At 40.2% G+C, this 14680-nt stretch overlaps 1 protein-coding gene across 1 annotated transcript; it reads left to right on the top strand.

Moving 5' to 3' along the window:
• The first annotated feature begins 6 nt into the window (after positions 1-6).
• On the top strand, positions 7-8482 carry LOC119657080 (protein Notchless). The gene is made up of 5 exons (XM_038063835.1): positions 7-857; positions 7520-7750; positions 7810-8160; positions 8222-8348; positions 8409-8482. The coding sequence occupies exons 1-5, from the start codon at positions 113-115 to the stop codon at positions 8419-8421; spliced, it is 1467 nt and encodes a 488-aa protein (XP_037919763.1). The 5' UTR covers positions 7-112; the 3' UTR covers positions 8422-8482.
• The last annotated feature ends 6198 nt before the right edge of the window (positions 8483-14680 follow it).

Genomic DNA, 14680 nt, shown 5'->3' with positions numbered 1-14680 from the left:
GTAATGACAGATAAATAAGCTGGTGCCACAGGCACGTGGGATCGTTTATTGGAGTGTTGTGTTTCCTTGCGGTGTGGAGTGCTGACACATAGTATTTGTGAATAGAGGAAAAATGTCTAATAAAAGGCAGAAAATGTCTGCCAATACTGACGAAAAGGATGAAGTACCACAAACGGTACAAGCACGGTTTATTTCGGAAATTGGAGAAGAGGTTGGAGTGCCGATGCACGTCCCCTCCGATGTGACCGCTGAGCAGCTGGGATTAATTCTGAATGCTGTTCTAGAAAACGAAGAAAAGATTCCTTACTTGTTTTTCGCTGACGATAAAGAAATCAAGGTTTCTTTAAGTAAAACCATCGACCTGAAACTTGCGGATACCGAAAACGTTTTCGACATTGTTTATCAACCACAAGCAATTTTCAAAGTTCGTCCAGTGACAAGATGCTCCAGTTCTATGCCGGGACATGCAGAGGCAGTGGTGTCGATCGGGTTTAGCCCAAACAGCCTGCATTTAGCCAGTGGTTCAGGTGACACTACAGTCAGGTTATGGGATTTGAATACAGAAACGCCACTCTTCACCTGCACGGGGCACAAACAATGGGTGCTTTGCGTCGTTTGGTCACCTGACAGCAAAAAGTTAGCTAGTGCATGTAAAGCCGGAGTTATTATCATCTGGGATCCAGAAACGGGCAAGCAGAAAGGGCGATCACTTACAGGACACAAGAAGTGGATTCACGGCTTGAGTTGGGAGCCCTATCATCAGAACCCGGAGTGTAGACGACTGGCAAGCGCTGGGAGCGATGGGGATATTCGCATTTGGGATACAGTGTTGGGACAGTGTCAATTAGTTCTTTCAAGTAAGTCGTTATATTTGATAACCCTTTATAAAGTAAAAATCCGAAGAATTTTTTTTGTGTATTTCTCTGACGAGCAAAACGTTTACGAATACGTATTTCCTACTGCCACGGTCTTGAAAGGGGAACTCTAACATGCTTTAAGGCCTAGTTCTAAAATTGAATTGCTACGCTACCGCTATTTATTATTCTTTTTTCTCCATTTTAGATAGATTAGATATTTTAATTCAATTATCTTTCGCATATAGAAAGCGAAAATATTGAAGGAAGGCAAAATATGTTCCAAACAGATCAATAACATATACACCAAGAAATACGACTAACTCTCTCCCAACCTCATCAAAAATGTTCTGTTCTTGGATGTTACATCGGCCATGGGCTACATTCTGAAGTGCTGTAACAAAATTAGCCTGACTGAGAATTATGGAAGCCGATCGATGAACGGAAGGGAATGAAGGCTGTATTGATCGTTGCAAGTGTTGGCGAGCGTGGCGCGGTGATGCTCCGATACGGTAACTTAGTGTTACCGTGACAAAAGGGAATTAGTTGCAGCAGGGCAGGGGCACTGCGGCTGCCGCAGATAGTAATGATTGTGGGACCGTATACTATATCACGAAATAACTTGCATGTTATCGCAAATCTTTCCATGGTCCTGTATGGGACCTCTTCCTTTACATGACTAGCAGCTGAAAAGGTGGAAGGAATACTCCACAATGGTCCTTAACTGTATCACATACGGTGAAGTTCCGCATGTTGCGGATGAAATAGCTAGCGGCCTTCAATGCACTCAAACGGAGTGCTGAGCTTAAGAGTCTCCCTGCAGAGCTATTCATAGCTGGTGAAGAAGATGATCGTTAAGATTCCAAACAAGGGCAAACTTCTTGAGTGAGACAATTGCAGGGATATCTATGTCATCCTTATCGTCGCAACGATAATAACAATCATCAAGGAAGTACTCGAAAACTTGATCGATAGGGAGCAGGCTGTTTTCCGCTCCGGATCCTCGGGCATTGGTGTTTCACCTGCTCTCCATCGAATTCGAGAATACTTTCCGTGGCGGGAACAGGGAGTGTATCTGACGTGCTCTACATAGGAGGGGAATTCCAGAACGGCTAGCTGTTAAAATATCACATGTCGTACCGAATGCAAAATCTCAAAGGAAAGGACCAAAGCGGAATCCGTCAGGTTTGCGTCTTGTGACCAATATTATTTCTTATTGTTACCGGTAACGTTCTTTATGCTGCCTTGTTCGAAAGACGTGAAATAATTTAATGGGCCATGAAACTTTTCCTTAAACTCCTCGACTACACTGATGACAACTATTTGCTCACTCACCAAGTCACGCACTTTAGTCAAATGACTCTGGATTTGGAAAGAAAAGCAAAGTTCGCACTTTGTTATTAAACGCTTCTCGCTGCGCTGGATATCGGTGATCTGACGTTGATACTACGATCAGTCGCGACACCTGCTGTCTTTGCCTCTCAGCCTTCTTTGCGCCACCTCTCAACCAATTGGTAGCCTCTCAATTCTTTTCCACTTAGCTTCTCGGGGAATTGGTTGAGTTACCTTGAGGACATCTCCGTCATACTCCTTTCCTTCTGGAAAATGGACAGCAACCTAAACACTTCCACGTAATATATACACTAATGTGCAAAAATGAATCAATGCTGTTTGAAGGTGTAATGAATTTGTCATTATAATGTGTGTATATGTTCCTGCTCCCCTTCTTCTCGAAAGAGAGCACTTATACCGCATTTTACACCAAGCGAAAAATCGTTCTTATAGCATTACTTTTTTTCCTTTCCTTAATGGGAAAATCATTTTTTATAGTATATTGCTTGAACACGAGGGCGAGCTATAAAACATCATTGATTTACAATTAATGAAAATGAACTTATTTTGGTGCCAAGGAAGGTTGATCAGGCCGAGACGATGCAAAATTATTGCAGATTCGTAAAAAATCTGTAATGAAAATTATTAATAATTTCTTTTTCTTCAGCCTTTGTCCCGTTCACAAGCGGGGTCAGCTCGTCGAGATCAGTTTCGCCTTTTGGCTCTATCAAATACCTGATATGGATGCAATCTCGAGGCTTCTAAATCCCCATCCAGCGTATCAAGCCACCGTTGTTTCACCCTGCCTTTTGACCGTTTATGTTCAGAAGTGAATTCTCGTTAGCTTGAATTACGTGACCATACCATCAAATGCGCCTCTCTCGCAATTTTTCCACGATTGATGCAACTCCATAACGATCGCGGATATCCTCATTTCGGATGTGATCGCCACTAGTCCAACGCAACTTCTTCGTTTCCATTACTGCAAGACACCGTTCATTGTCTTTTATAGTCGGCAGTTTTGGGCAGATCACTGCCACTGACAATGATTGTGCCTGTTTCATGGGGATCGGTCGTTAAAAATTCAGTTTTGTTTAGATTCAATCTGAGACGATGTTGCATGAGGCGGTCATTCCATTTTTGGACAAGTTGCTCGAGATCATTTTTGCTATTAGGTACTAGGAAAACATCATCTGGAGGTTGCATGTCCCGTGTGACAGGTGGTAGAGCAATTGAACCCAGCGCACGAGTTGGCACTAAGTGTTGTTGTAAAGCATACCAGATGAGTTCGTGTGGCACACGGTCAAACGCTTTCTCTAGATCCAGAAATGCAATGTAAAGAGGATGATGCTTCTCACGGTGTTTCTCCATGAGTAACCGCGCAGCGTGTATTGCCTCAGTAGTTCCGCAATTTTTCACAAATCCGGCTTGATTCACGGTTATTTCAATGATTTCACGAATACGGTTATCAAGAATGTGTCAAACATTTTCATGGTATGGGAAAGTAACCAGATCGAACGATAATTTGAACATTCTGCTGGCCTACCTTTCTTTTTCCATATTGGAACTGTGGTACTTTTTTGCCAGTTAGATGGTGTTCTACCTTCCTGAATAACCCAATTAAAAAATTCACTGAGCCACAGTGTTAGGTCCCAGCTCTTCGCTTTCCAGAGCTCAGATGCGATGTTGTCAGGTCCTGTGGCTTTCCCTGATTTCATTCGTTTTATTTCTTCCTCAACTTCAGTTGCGCTGACAGGTGAAACTGCTCCAAATGCAAAGTACCGTTCTTGTCATTAATGCAATACAAGTGTTCGATATCCTGTGTGCGTTCGTTACGGTTTTTGGCAAGTCGATACAGATCTTTCTCGCCATCCCGAGTGTCCAGTTTATCGTAAAGATTTTTGTAATGGTCTGATAGCCACCGCTTTCTTTGCTTCCCGGTCGGCATTCTTATAAATTTGCCAATTGGCTGGTGCTTTATCGTCGAGAAATTTGTGGTAGAGGCGTTTCTTTTCACGGACCTTCATTTCAACATCGTCGTTCCAAAGCCAAATATCTCGGTTGATGTATCGCTTACCTGGCTTGGTGACCCCGAGGGTTGCAGAGGCCGCTTTGTGGATCGTGTCTTTCATTTGATTCCACGATTCTTCCACATTCGTAAAGATTGGTAATCGCGTAATTAAGATCATTTCTTCTCACGACGCCGCCACCATTTAATGCGCCGCCGGCCAATGCGTTCCTTACGCTGTTTTATCAGTGGCTTAATTCGCAGGATGGCAATCAACGGCCGATTTTGAGGTGCGACGGTCTCATAGGGAACGGCTTTGCAATCAGTGACAGTGGTAAAATGTCGGCGTCTTATAAGAATACAGTCGATTTGTGTTTTATTGTTCCCACTATAAAATGTAGAAAGATGAGACAAATGTTTGATGAAACATATATCCATAAGTACAAGGTCATGAGTGTCTGCAAAATCGATTATACGCTCGTCACTCTCATTGCGCGCTCCGAACCCCTTTCCCCTATGGCACCTATTACTGTCTGCCTTTTCACCCACATGACCATTAAGGTCAGCAGGCACGTGACAAGTCTTTTCATCGAGAAGTTGCCAGAAGGCATCTTTCTCGGCATCAGGTTGACCTGTCTGTGGTGTGTACGCGGTGAAGAAGTGAATAGTGCGATCAGCTGATATAATGTTGAGCTTCATCAGTCGATCATCAAATCGTTCGACTTCTTTAATGGCATCCCGGAAACCCTCTGAGATAGCAATGCCAACACTATATTGATTATGTGAGCTACCAAAATAGAAAAGTTTATATCCATTTTTCTGGATTCGCGTTCTATGTCGCAGCTTCTGGCATCAGACCAATGGGTTTCTTGTAGAGCACAGATATCAATGCACCTTTTGCGAAGGGCTCTTACGAGTTTCTCAGTCTTCCCATTGAGGGTGCTAATATTAGCGTGTAGACACGTATTTGTTTTGCTCGGACTAATTTACTTACGTATTGACGCCGTCCATGCGTCAAGTACACTCATCATTTCCTCGACAGGACCGCCCGCATTGCCACGTCGACTGAGGCTTATGATTTAGCACAACGATTTTATTTTTAACGACATTAGATGCATTTTTTTGGTCGGCTTGTCACAGGACCAGCCCCAAAAGAGGTCAGGAATCTCTTTCCCTAATCTCAGCATTTTAATACTATCTAAGACTTTGAATGTCATGATCACACAAAAATGAATGATCTAACATACTAAATGGATAAACATCACGAGCTAAAAAAAATGTAAAAATGGGGTAAATTTTCACTCAAATCTTCTTTTTCTTCAGTCTTTGTTCTGTTCACAAGCGGGATGCAATCTCGAGACTTTTAAATCCCCAGCCAGCGTATCAAGCCACCATTGTTTAGGCCTGCCTTTTGATCGTTTACCATCGACTTCAGATGTGAGGTCATGTGTATCCGCAAAATCGATTATACGCTCGCCACCCTCATTGCGCGCTCCGAATCCCTTTCCCCCATGGTACCTGTTATCGTCTGCCTTTTCACCCACATGACCATTAAGGTTGCCGGTAATTTTCACTCAAATATATGAGAAATACCCAAAACTTTCCATACCTGAACTGTCCAGCTTTCGATTTCTCGACTTGTTATACTTTTAATTGCACAGTAATTATTTTTTTATTGTATCTATATTTATCGGAGCAATATTTTTGATTAAAGTATTTCTTATTATAAACTAAACGATGACCTTTGAGCTAACTTTCTAATTTTTGTGAGATCTAGTTAATCTAGTTCCTAGTTAATTACCTATACCTTTATAGTCTGCGGAAGGTGCTCGATAGGGTTCCTATCAGAGGTGTTTTCAAGCCAGTTTAGCGTAGAAATGCGAATTTCTGGTAAATAATCTTTTACCTGTCAAAGACAAAAGCAATGTTAGATTTCATTACTATTGGTTTTGATTATCTAATGAATTATGAACAAAGAATTAAAAACACTAATAGAATGACAGAACCATGTTAAAAGATCGGGTTTGCTTCTTGAGAATATAACCGCCTTATTGATGGAATTAGATGGTTCTCCAGCACGTTTTGAATGTTGTAAGCATTTCTATCAGTGCCAATTGTCCAACATCGTGGCAGTCGCCCTGCCTAACGGCACGCGAATTTTCGAAAAGCGTTCGCTCGATCTACATCTCACGTCCGCCTTTTCATTGGATCCAAATAAACTGAATTGGATTCATCAGAAAATATTATTCTTTTGAAGTCGAATGTCGTCCTATGTAATTCCCCATTCCATTTTTTTACAACGTGACATTTCACTTAACGTAGCAACGGTAACGGTTCCTAGGACATTAGGGCATCCCTAGCCGATGCAATAAACATAAATTCGACGATGAATTCTCGCTAACTTCCAGCAGGTTTGCCAGAATACAGCAGGATAGTACCGAAAGAGAGGAAAATGCTCGCCAGAGTCCCATCATATTAACTCTCTTAACCCTAGAATCTCCAAAGTGCATCGCTGAGATTCTCGCTTAAGTTAGATCAAGCGAACATTCTGGGAGCCTCGATGTCATCGTCGAAGAGCGGTTGTATATTCCTAATAATTAGCGCCGCCGAGGCATGGGTAGTCACTTCGAAGATTCGAGATTAATTTCTTTTAATCGGTATGAGATAACAAAAGAATTGGAAGTTAATAAAATTCACCTCACAGAACTCGATTAACAGCGATCACTTCCTTTACTTAAAAATTCGTATTTTTATAAATTTGCCAATTGGGCAATACTTTATCGGGAGAAACTTATGATAGAGATGTTTCTTCCCGTGGACCTTTATTTATACATCGTCATTCCAAAGTCGGGTATCTCTGTTGATGAATCGCTTATAAGGTTTGCTGACCCCGAGGATTGCCTAGGCCGGTTTGTGAATAGTAGTATTGGTCTTATGAGTGACATCGTTTCTTTTTCTTCCTCGCCAAGTGGCCACCGTTTACTTTACGCCGGGTCAGCGCCTCCCTCGAGTTATTTCAACCGTACGTCGATGCGCAGGACAGGAATTAGCGGCCAATTGTTTACATCCTGAGACCATCAATACAAACAAAAAATTACATGAAGGGTTTCTATGTCACTATCAAAGAAAATGCACCTTCGATTCGATTGCCGTGAATTCTGCTCGAAAATGTGTTAAAATATATATCTTCGCGCTACTTTATAGGACATATGAGCATCTTAGTAGGAAGCCTTGGTTGACATAGGGGTGTATTTTCTTGTAAAGAAAAACATGTAATTCACAATTCAATTCTTGTAAATGAATTTCGCTTTGATTTTTATTTAAGGTCACGCAGCTGCAGTTACCGCCGTACGGTGGGGCGGTTCAGGTCTTATCTACAGTGGCTCAAAAGATAGAACGATAAAAGTATGGCGAGGAAAAGATGGTGCACTCTGTCGAACAATGACTGGCCACGCACATTGGGTAAATTCACTGGCATTAAACACAGATTATGTTCTGCGCACTGGACCGTTCCATCCGGTACACGATAGAGACAAGAAGTATGCCCAAATAGCTGGTAAGTTGTTAAAAAATATGGGAAGGTATTTTTTCTAAAGTTTGTCACTGAAATTCTAGAAAGTGAGATGAAGAAAATGGCTCTGGAGCGCTACACACAAGTTTGTCCCAACGGAGTAGAATCTCTGGTATCATGTTCAGATGATTTTACGTTATACTTGTGGAAATCAGACCAAACCAAATGTATTGCTCGTCTAACAGGGCATCAGAATGTTGTTAATGATGTCAAATATTCGCCTGACGTGAAGATAATCGCATCTGCTTCATTTGATAAATCTGTAAAATTGTGGCGAGCTAGCGACGGACAATTCATCTGCACTTTTCGAGGGCACGTTCAAGCTGTTTATACAGTAGCTTGGTCGGCAGATTCAAGATTATTAGTAAGTGGAAGTAAAGATTCAACTTTGAAGGGTAAGTGAAATGCATTTAGCTAGGAAAATGTATTTACGACAGTTTTTCTTTGTGTTTGCAGTGTGGAGTGTTCAAACAAAAAAGTTATGTCAAGAGCTGCCAGGACATGCTGACGAGGTTTTCGGTGTAGATTGGGCTCCGGATGGTTCACGAGTGGCATCAGCCGGGAAAGATAAAGTCGTTAAATTGTAATTTACAAATTATCTATTTGAAGCGGATATACGACTAACCTTATTTTTTCTTTGCAGATGGCAGTATTAAGCTATAATATTCCGTATTTGTATTCTCGTCTGGATAAAATTTGTTATTTTTGATAATAAGATATTGAGAGTTTTTTTATAGTTACATATCTTCAACAATTTACTTCTAACAAGTCAGGAAATTGAGGAATCATGAATGCACAATGGTTCCACTTGCACATTGCTAAATTCAATTGTGCCCTATTTTTTAAAAGCTATTTATATAACTCATTTGTTCTGGAAACTACTGTATCGATAAAAGTCCACGTTCATTTTTCTTTTCTTCGGCCTTTGTCCCGTTTACAAGTGGGGTCGGCTCGTCGCGATCAGTTTCGCCATTTGGCTCTATCGAATGCCTGATCTGGGTGCAATCTTCAGGCTTTTAAATCCGCATTCAGCGTATCAAGCCACCGTTATTTCGGCCTGCCTTTTGGTCGTTTGTTTGTTGTGTTGAGTGTCCGGATAGTTGAGTAGTTAGAGCACAAGGCTGTCGTACGGAAGGTCGCGGTTCAAATCTCGCTGGCGGCAGTGGGATTTGTATCGTGATTTAACGTCGGATACCAGTCCACTCAGCTGTGAATGAGTACCTAAGTCAAATCAGGGTAATAATCTCGGGCGAGCGTAATGCTGACCACATTGCCTCCTACAGTGTTCTGTAGTGTACCGTTACGGTCTTGAATGAAGTGCTCTAACACACTTCAAGGCCCTGATCCAATATGGATTGTTGTGCCAACGATTATTATTATTATTTTGGTCGTTTACCAACATCTTCGATGTTCAGACCAATCTTGGCATGTGAATTCTTGTTAGCACGAATTGCGTGACCATACCATCGAAGGCGCCTCTCTCGCAATGTTTCCACGATCGGTGCAACGCCATACGATCGCGAATATCCTCATTTCGGATGTAATCGCTTTTTAGAGCTCAGATGCGATGTTGTCAGGTCCTGTGGCTTTCCCTGATTTCATTCCTTTTATTGCCTCCTCGACTTCATTAGTATCTGGTTTCACAGTGAGTGTTGATTATTCATTAGCAAGTCTGCAGAGTCCACTTGAAACAAATACACACAAGTCGGGAAACCGTCCAGCTTCCGCTTCAGGTATAACAATTTCTATGTTGTACATATTTAAAAATTCAATTGGGTACTATTTTTTAAAGAGCCATTTAGGGCATTAATTTCATCTGGAAAATAATGTATTGATAATGGCCAACTTCATCCGCTTCACACTAGGAGTTCAAGGTTATTAGCAAATGAGAAGAAGTTGACCTAGAACAAATACAAAAAAGGATTGGGGAAAAGTAGCTTCTTCACTCGTATGTTAATTATTCTCGTTAATTATGACGTCAGGATCTTATTTGCATGGCTTATGATCGAGTAAATTGATGTTTGAATTGCTACGACTGCAATACTATTAGGTGGATTTCCGCGAAACTTTGCAGTATTACATTGTGCGAAATTTGTTAGTATGAAGTAAAACAGAAATGCATTGATAAAGTTAATATACATTTTTTTTTTAATTAATGGAAAATATACTAATACCTAAAAAGAAGAAAAACAGAGATAATGGCAGTTTTCAAAAATATGAACCGAACTTTGCTTAGCCACGCTAGAATTACTATCAAAATATCGAATTGTGATCGATAGTTTTGAGAATTTTGAGTTTCTAGTAATTCTTTGGGCAATTACTTCATCATCATCATCAACGGCGCAACAACCGATAAATTCTTCTTTCGAACGCTCCCAAGAGTTCGCAATTCTTCTCGCTAAGAACCCAAGTCTCCGAGGAATACATGAGGACTGGCAAGATCATTGTCTTGTACAGTAAAAGCTTTGATCCTATGGTGAGACGTTTCGAGCGGAACAGCTTTTGTGAGCTGAAATAGGCTCTGTTGACTGACAACAACTGTGCGCGGATTTCCTCATCGTAGGTCTTATGGGTTGTGATTTCTGCTTGGCAGTGAATTAATTAACTTCCAATTTGTGTTTATGTCCAAATCCAACCCCACTTGCAAAATTAGCTATTTTTAGTAGACTTAAAACCATTTGCCTAGAAAACTCTTGCTGAAATACTCCAATCATTTTCGATTGGATTAAGACCTGGCCTTGTGGTTGCAAATCATGAAATAGTATTGAACGTGACTAAATTTTCTTTTGATTTTTGTGCCATATGAATACTGTCATTATGTGTGTGTGTGCGAATTCCATGGTATTATATAGTTTTTGAATATCTAATTAAAATGTCGTCTAAGTTATCAATATATATTTCTGTCGATATTTTGTTTGTTATAAAACACAATTGCAGTTTTCCATAATAAGAATATACTTTTCATATCACGATACCGGCACCATCAAATTTGCTGCTCAGTTATGAGTGGTAATATCGTGTCAATAGCAAAAACGTCCGTCGAGTCTGACTAGTCTCATGCTACACCAAGTGCATAATTTTTTTTATTTATTTACTGATTTTTGCCACTTTTCTTTCTTTCTTATAGTGGTCAACCCAAATTACAACAAAATAAACAGAACATTTGTTAATTTTAGAATAATTTTCTTCCTCCAAATACAACCAAATTGATTCAGTGACTCGATCAAGGAATAATAAAGTGTTTCTAAACATATCTTGTGTGAAAAAAGTTGTTAGCATTAGAAAGCGAAGTTTGGCTGCAAGATTTTATAAAAACTGTTTCAAAAAGGCAGAGTTCATCAATTTCAATAATGGAAACGTTCCAGAACTTGATGCCATTCTTAAGAAAGCCTTGTAAAACAAAACCTTATTCAAATCGGTTTACTGTCTGTCTGTCCGTCACACGCATTTTTCTCGGAAACGGTTGCAACGATTGACACCAAATTTGCTGGAAAGGTGGGAACTGTGGACGCTCACGCATACAGTGAGTTACATCCTTTTACGTCGAGTTTGAAGGGTTGGCCCTATACATGCAAAAAGAGGGTGTAAATTTTTTTGTCATCAAATATAGTCATGCGGGGTACCAAATGAAAGGTCTCGATTAGTACTTTTCGAAGCTGACATTTGTTGGAAAGGTAGGGAGTGCGGGGGGTCGTAAGTGATCATTTCTTTAACGGACTCATTTTCAGAATCGACCGAACCGAAAAATCTAAAAAAAATCAGGAGGATGCCACTATATGGTCACAGAAACAGATTGTGATGCACATTCTTTAAAAGGCATTTTAAAATATACCTGTATATTGGGAAATTCATTACATTGTTGAGCACTCATCGTGAATTCATAAATTGTATGGAGCCAGTTCGATGAATTACATGCTTTTGAAGGTGTTTTCAGATTTGTCTCTGGAGCAGCAGAATTGGTTGCTGATGAATCGTGTGGGGTATTAAACCGATCGAATGAGAAATGAATGCTCAAGTTTCCAATTTGATTCCGACCGAAATGAGCAATGAATGCTCTAAAGGTACGACTGCATCTACGTTACGCGACGCGGCCACAACTGCCTGTCAAAGTATCTTTATATGATGTAGGCAGTAATGCACACTTGAGCTTCACTACGCGGCGCGACATTTAGCTAAGCGACGCGAAGCAGCTGAGTTGCCTGGCATAGAATATTTTGTAGCATCGCATATCATTTCCATATAATTAATTCAGTTGACTGCTACGATTTTTCAGTTTTGGATTATTTTCAGCTGTTAAAATGTCAAAACATGCATGCATTGTTTGCAGTTGATTGTCGCGCTAGTGCAACATAGACATGCTGCGTCGCGGCATTTGTGCTGAATTCAGTGCCTTAAGGGACGACCTCGTTCACGTTACGCAACGCGGTAACAAACTGCACTGCCTGTCAAAATATGTTTATATGATTTTGTAGGCTTGCACTGCGCGATACGAAATTGCCTGGCGGAGAATATTTTGCAGTGTCGCATGTCATTTCCATATAATGAACTCAGTTGACTGCTACGATTTTTAAGTTTTGGTGTGTATCCACCTGTTAAAATGTCAAAATATGTAGTTGTTTGTAGTTGGCTGCCGCGCTAATGAAATATTGACACACTGCGTCGCGGCAGTTGTCCTGCATGTAGTGCCCATCACGTAGCATAGTGGTGTATTTACTGAATTAATGGATGGTAAAGGGTTGTGCAATGCCGCTATTAAAAATTAAAACGGGAAAAAATCTTACGTTCGTAATTTTTCCAGTAACTTGTATAATTTTGTGCATTGGTTCACCGACTACGACGTTAATAACAAATTCTTTTGTGGGGCATGACTGCCATTTTCTACCGAAAATAGCGTGAGGGGAACAGCAAGATTCGTCGATTTGAACAATTTTCACAAAGCTGTTGAAAGACAAGGGACAAATCATCAGAGCATTCAAGATCGTTATAAGCTTTATCTAAATTTGGCAATGGTCCAAGAATCGAAAATTTGATTGATACTCATTACAGATTGTTATAGAACATACCTATTTCATGTACGTTATCGTTGACGCTGTTGACTTTTAAATAATTTTAATAGCAACCAGTTATCATGATAAAACTAATTTGTTTATTTATTTATTTACGAATTTATATATTTTTCACATGTAAGTATACATATGTATATATATTTCTTACAGTTTGTGTATGGTAACATGGGGGCCAAAGCCCTGCACGTCCTCGTTTTGTGATCCCTAGGTGCACAAAGCAGCTAATGAGAGCGGTTCTGAGTTCTTAAAATGATTTTAACAACTGAACTCTATAAATTAAAGAAATATTGCTTCCCTTCGTTCCTAACCCACGCCACTGGTGCAGGTTGTGGCTATTGGTCTACAACTGTTTAACACAAATGTGAAGATCTTCTCAATATGCTGTCTGCCCCGATCCAGTGTAAAAAAGGAAAACTTCGCTCGACTCTAAGCTTCTTAGAAGATACTTCAATTCAGGTGGTGATTTGAATGCCAGAAATTGATTCTTGGGACCCAGGTTAAGAATATCTAGATGCAAGAACTTCAGAAGAAAACATAATATTGCCGATAATTGAAACCCGCCTCTTATGACGCTGGTCATTGAAAAAGTGAAGAGAAAAGATTATCCTCTCAGGCTGACTAATGAAAAAAACAAAGTGGGTAGTATTAAAAAAGTACATTCACGAAAACGTCTGCGTAAATGGCCCAACTAACAATGCTTATCAACACGAGGAAGGAGTCGATCTGCTACCAGAGAAAAAACAAAAGCAGTTTGGAAATGTAAACGGGCTTATCAAACTGCTACAAACAATCGGATTAAAATGCATTCCTGTACAATTGACCAGACAGTGGGCTTGATAGAGGACGTGCTTCGACAGTCTGAATGAACTTCGGAAGCTACAGAGCTGTCCATCAAGCCATTACAAAGTTTGAAAAAGACTGTATCAGTCAAAGCTTTACGGGATTGCAGATGCCAGGGATTCAGTTGCATGGCAATCACAATTCTGGCAAGGGAACCACATTACCGAAGCATTACTACTATTACTTATTGTTTATTTATTGCGGACGAAAATTTATAAAGGATGACTGTGGAATGGATATCCATGAATTGATAGGAAGAACAAAGGATAAAACCGAACACTTTGGAAGCGCGGCTGAGTACATCGAATTAATGAAAATTAAATCGGAGTTTGCTGTCAAAGGTCACACCCAGGTTCTTGTAAGAGGCAATCACGGCTAAGGGCTGACCATCAAGGTAATAATAAAGTTTTTAAAGAATATCATAAAAAGTAGCATTTCTCCACATTAAGTTACAACTTCTTACGAACGCACAACTGAGATAATGTGTTAAATTTTTACTGAAGGCTGCATTGATAATTAGGCGAACCGACAACAGAAAACAATGATAAATCGTCTGCATACAAACGACTAGGACAGGTAAGCAAGGAAGAAAAATCATTCCCGAAAAATTTAAACAGAAATGGATCGGGGATGGATCCTTGGAGTATTCCCGATGAGGGAAAAAATGGAGACGAGATACAACCATTGAAGAAGGCACGATTTACTCTACCATCTAAGTAAGATATTAACCAGAAGAGAAAACTTTTCGGAAATCCATACGATCGGAGTTTGGTGAGGAGCAAGGAGAGTAAATAGGATTGAAAACTTTGGAGAAATCAGTGTAGATTGTATGGATATCGTTTCTTATATTTAGTGACTTTGCAACAAAGTTGGCGAATTCCAATAAATTGGTTACAGTCGAGCGACAGTATTTAAACCCATACTGCTCTTTCACAATAAAATTACCGACACGAGACGAAAGGCAGTCTTTTACGTATCTTCCAAGAATTTTGGAGAACGAGGAAAGGAT

This window comes from Hermetia illucens, chromosome 5, assembly GCF_905115235.1.
Source record: "Hermetia illucens chromosome 5, iHerIll2.2.curated.20191125, whole genome shotgun sequence".
In the NCBI taxonomy this organism is placed as follows: Eukaryota; Metazoa; Arthropoda; class Insecta; order Diptera; family Stratiomyidae; genus Hermetia; species Hermetia illucens.
The sequence above is the reverse complement of the archived record's forward strand: the minus strand, read 5'-3'. Positions and strand labels throughout refer to the sequence as shown.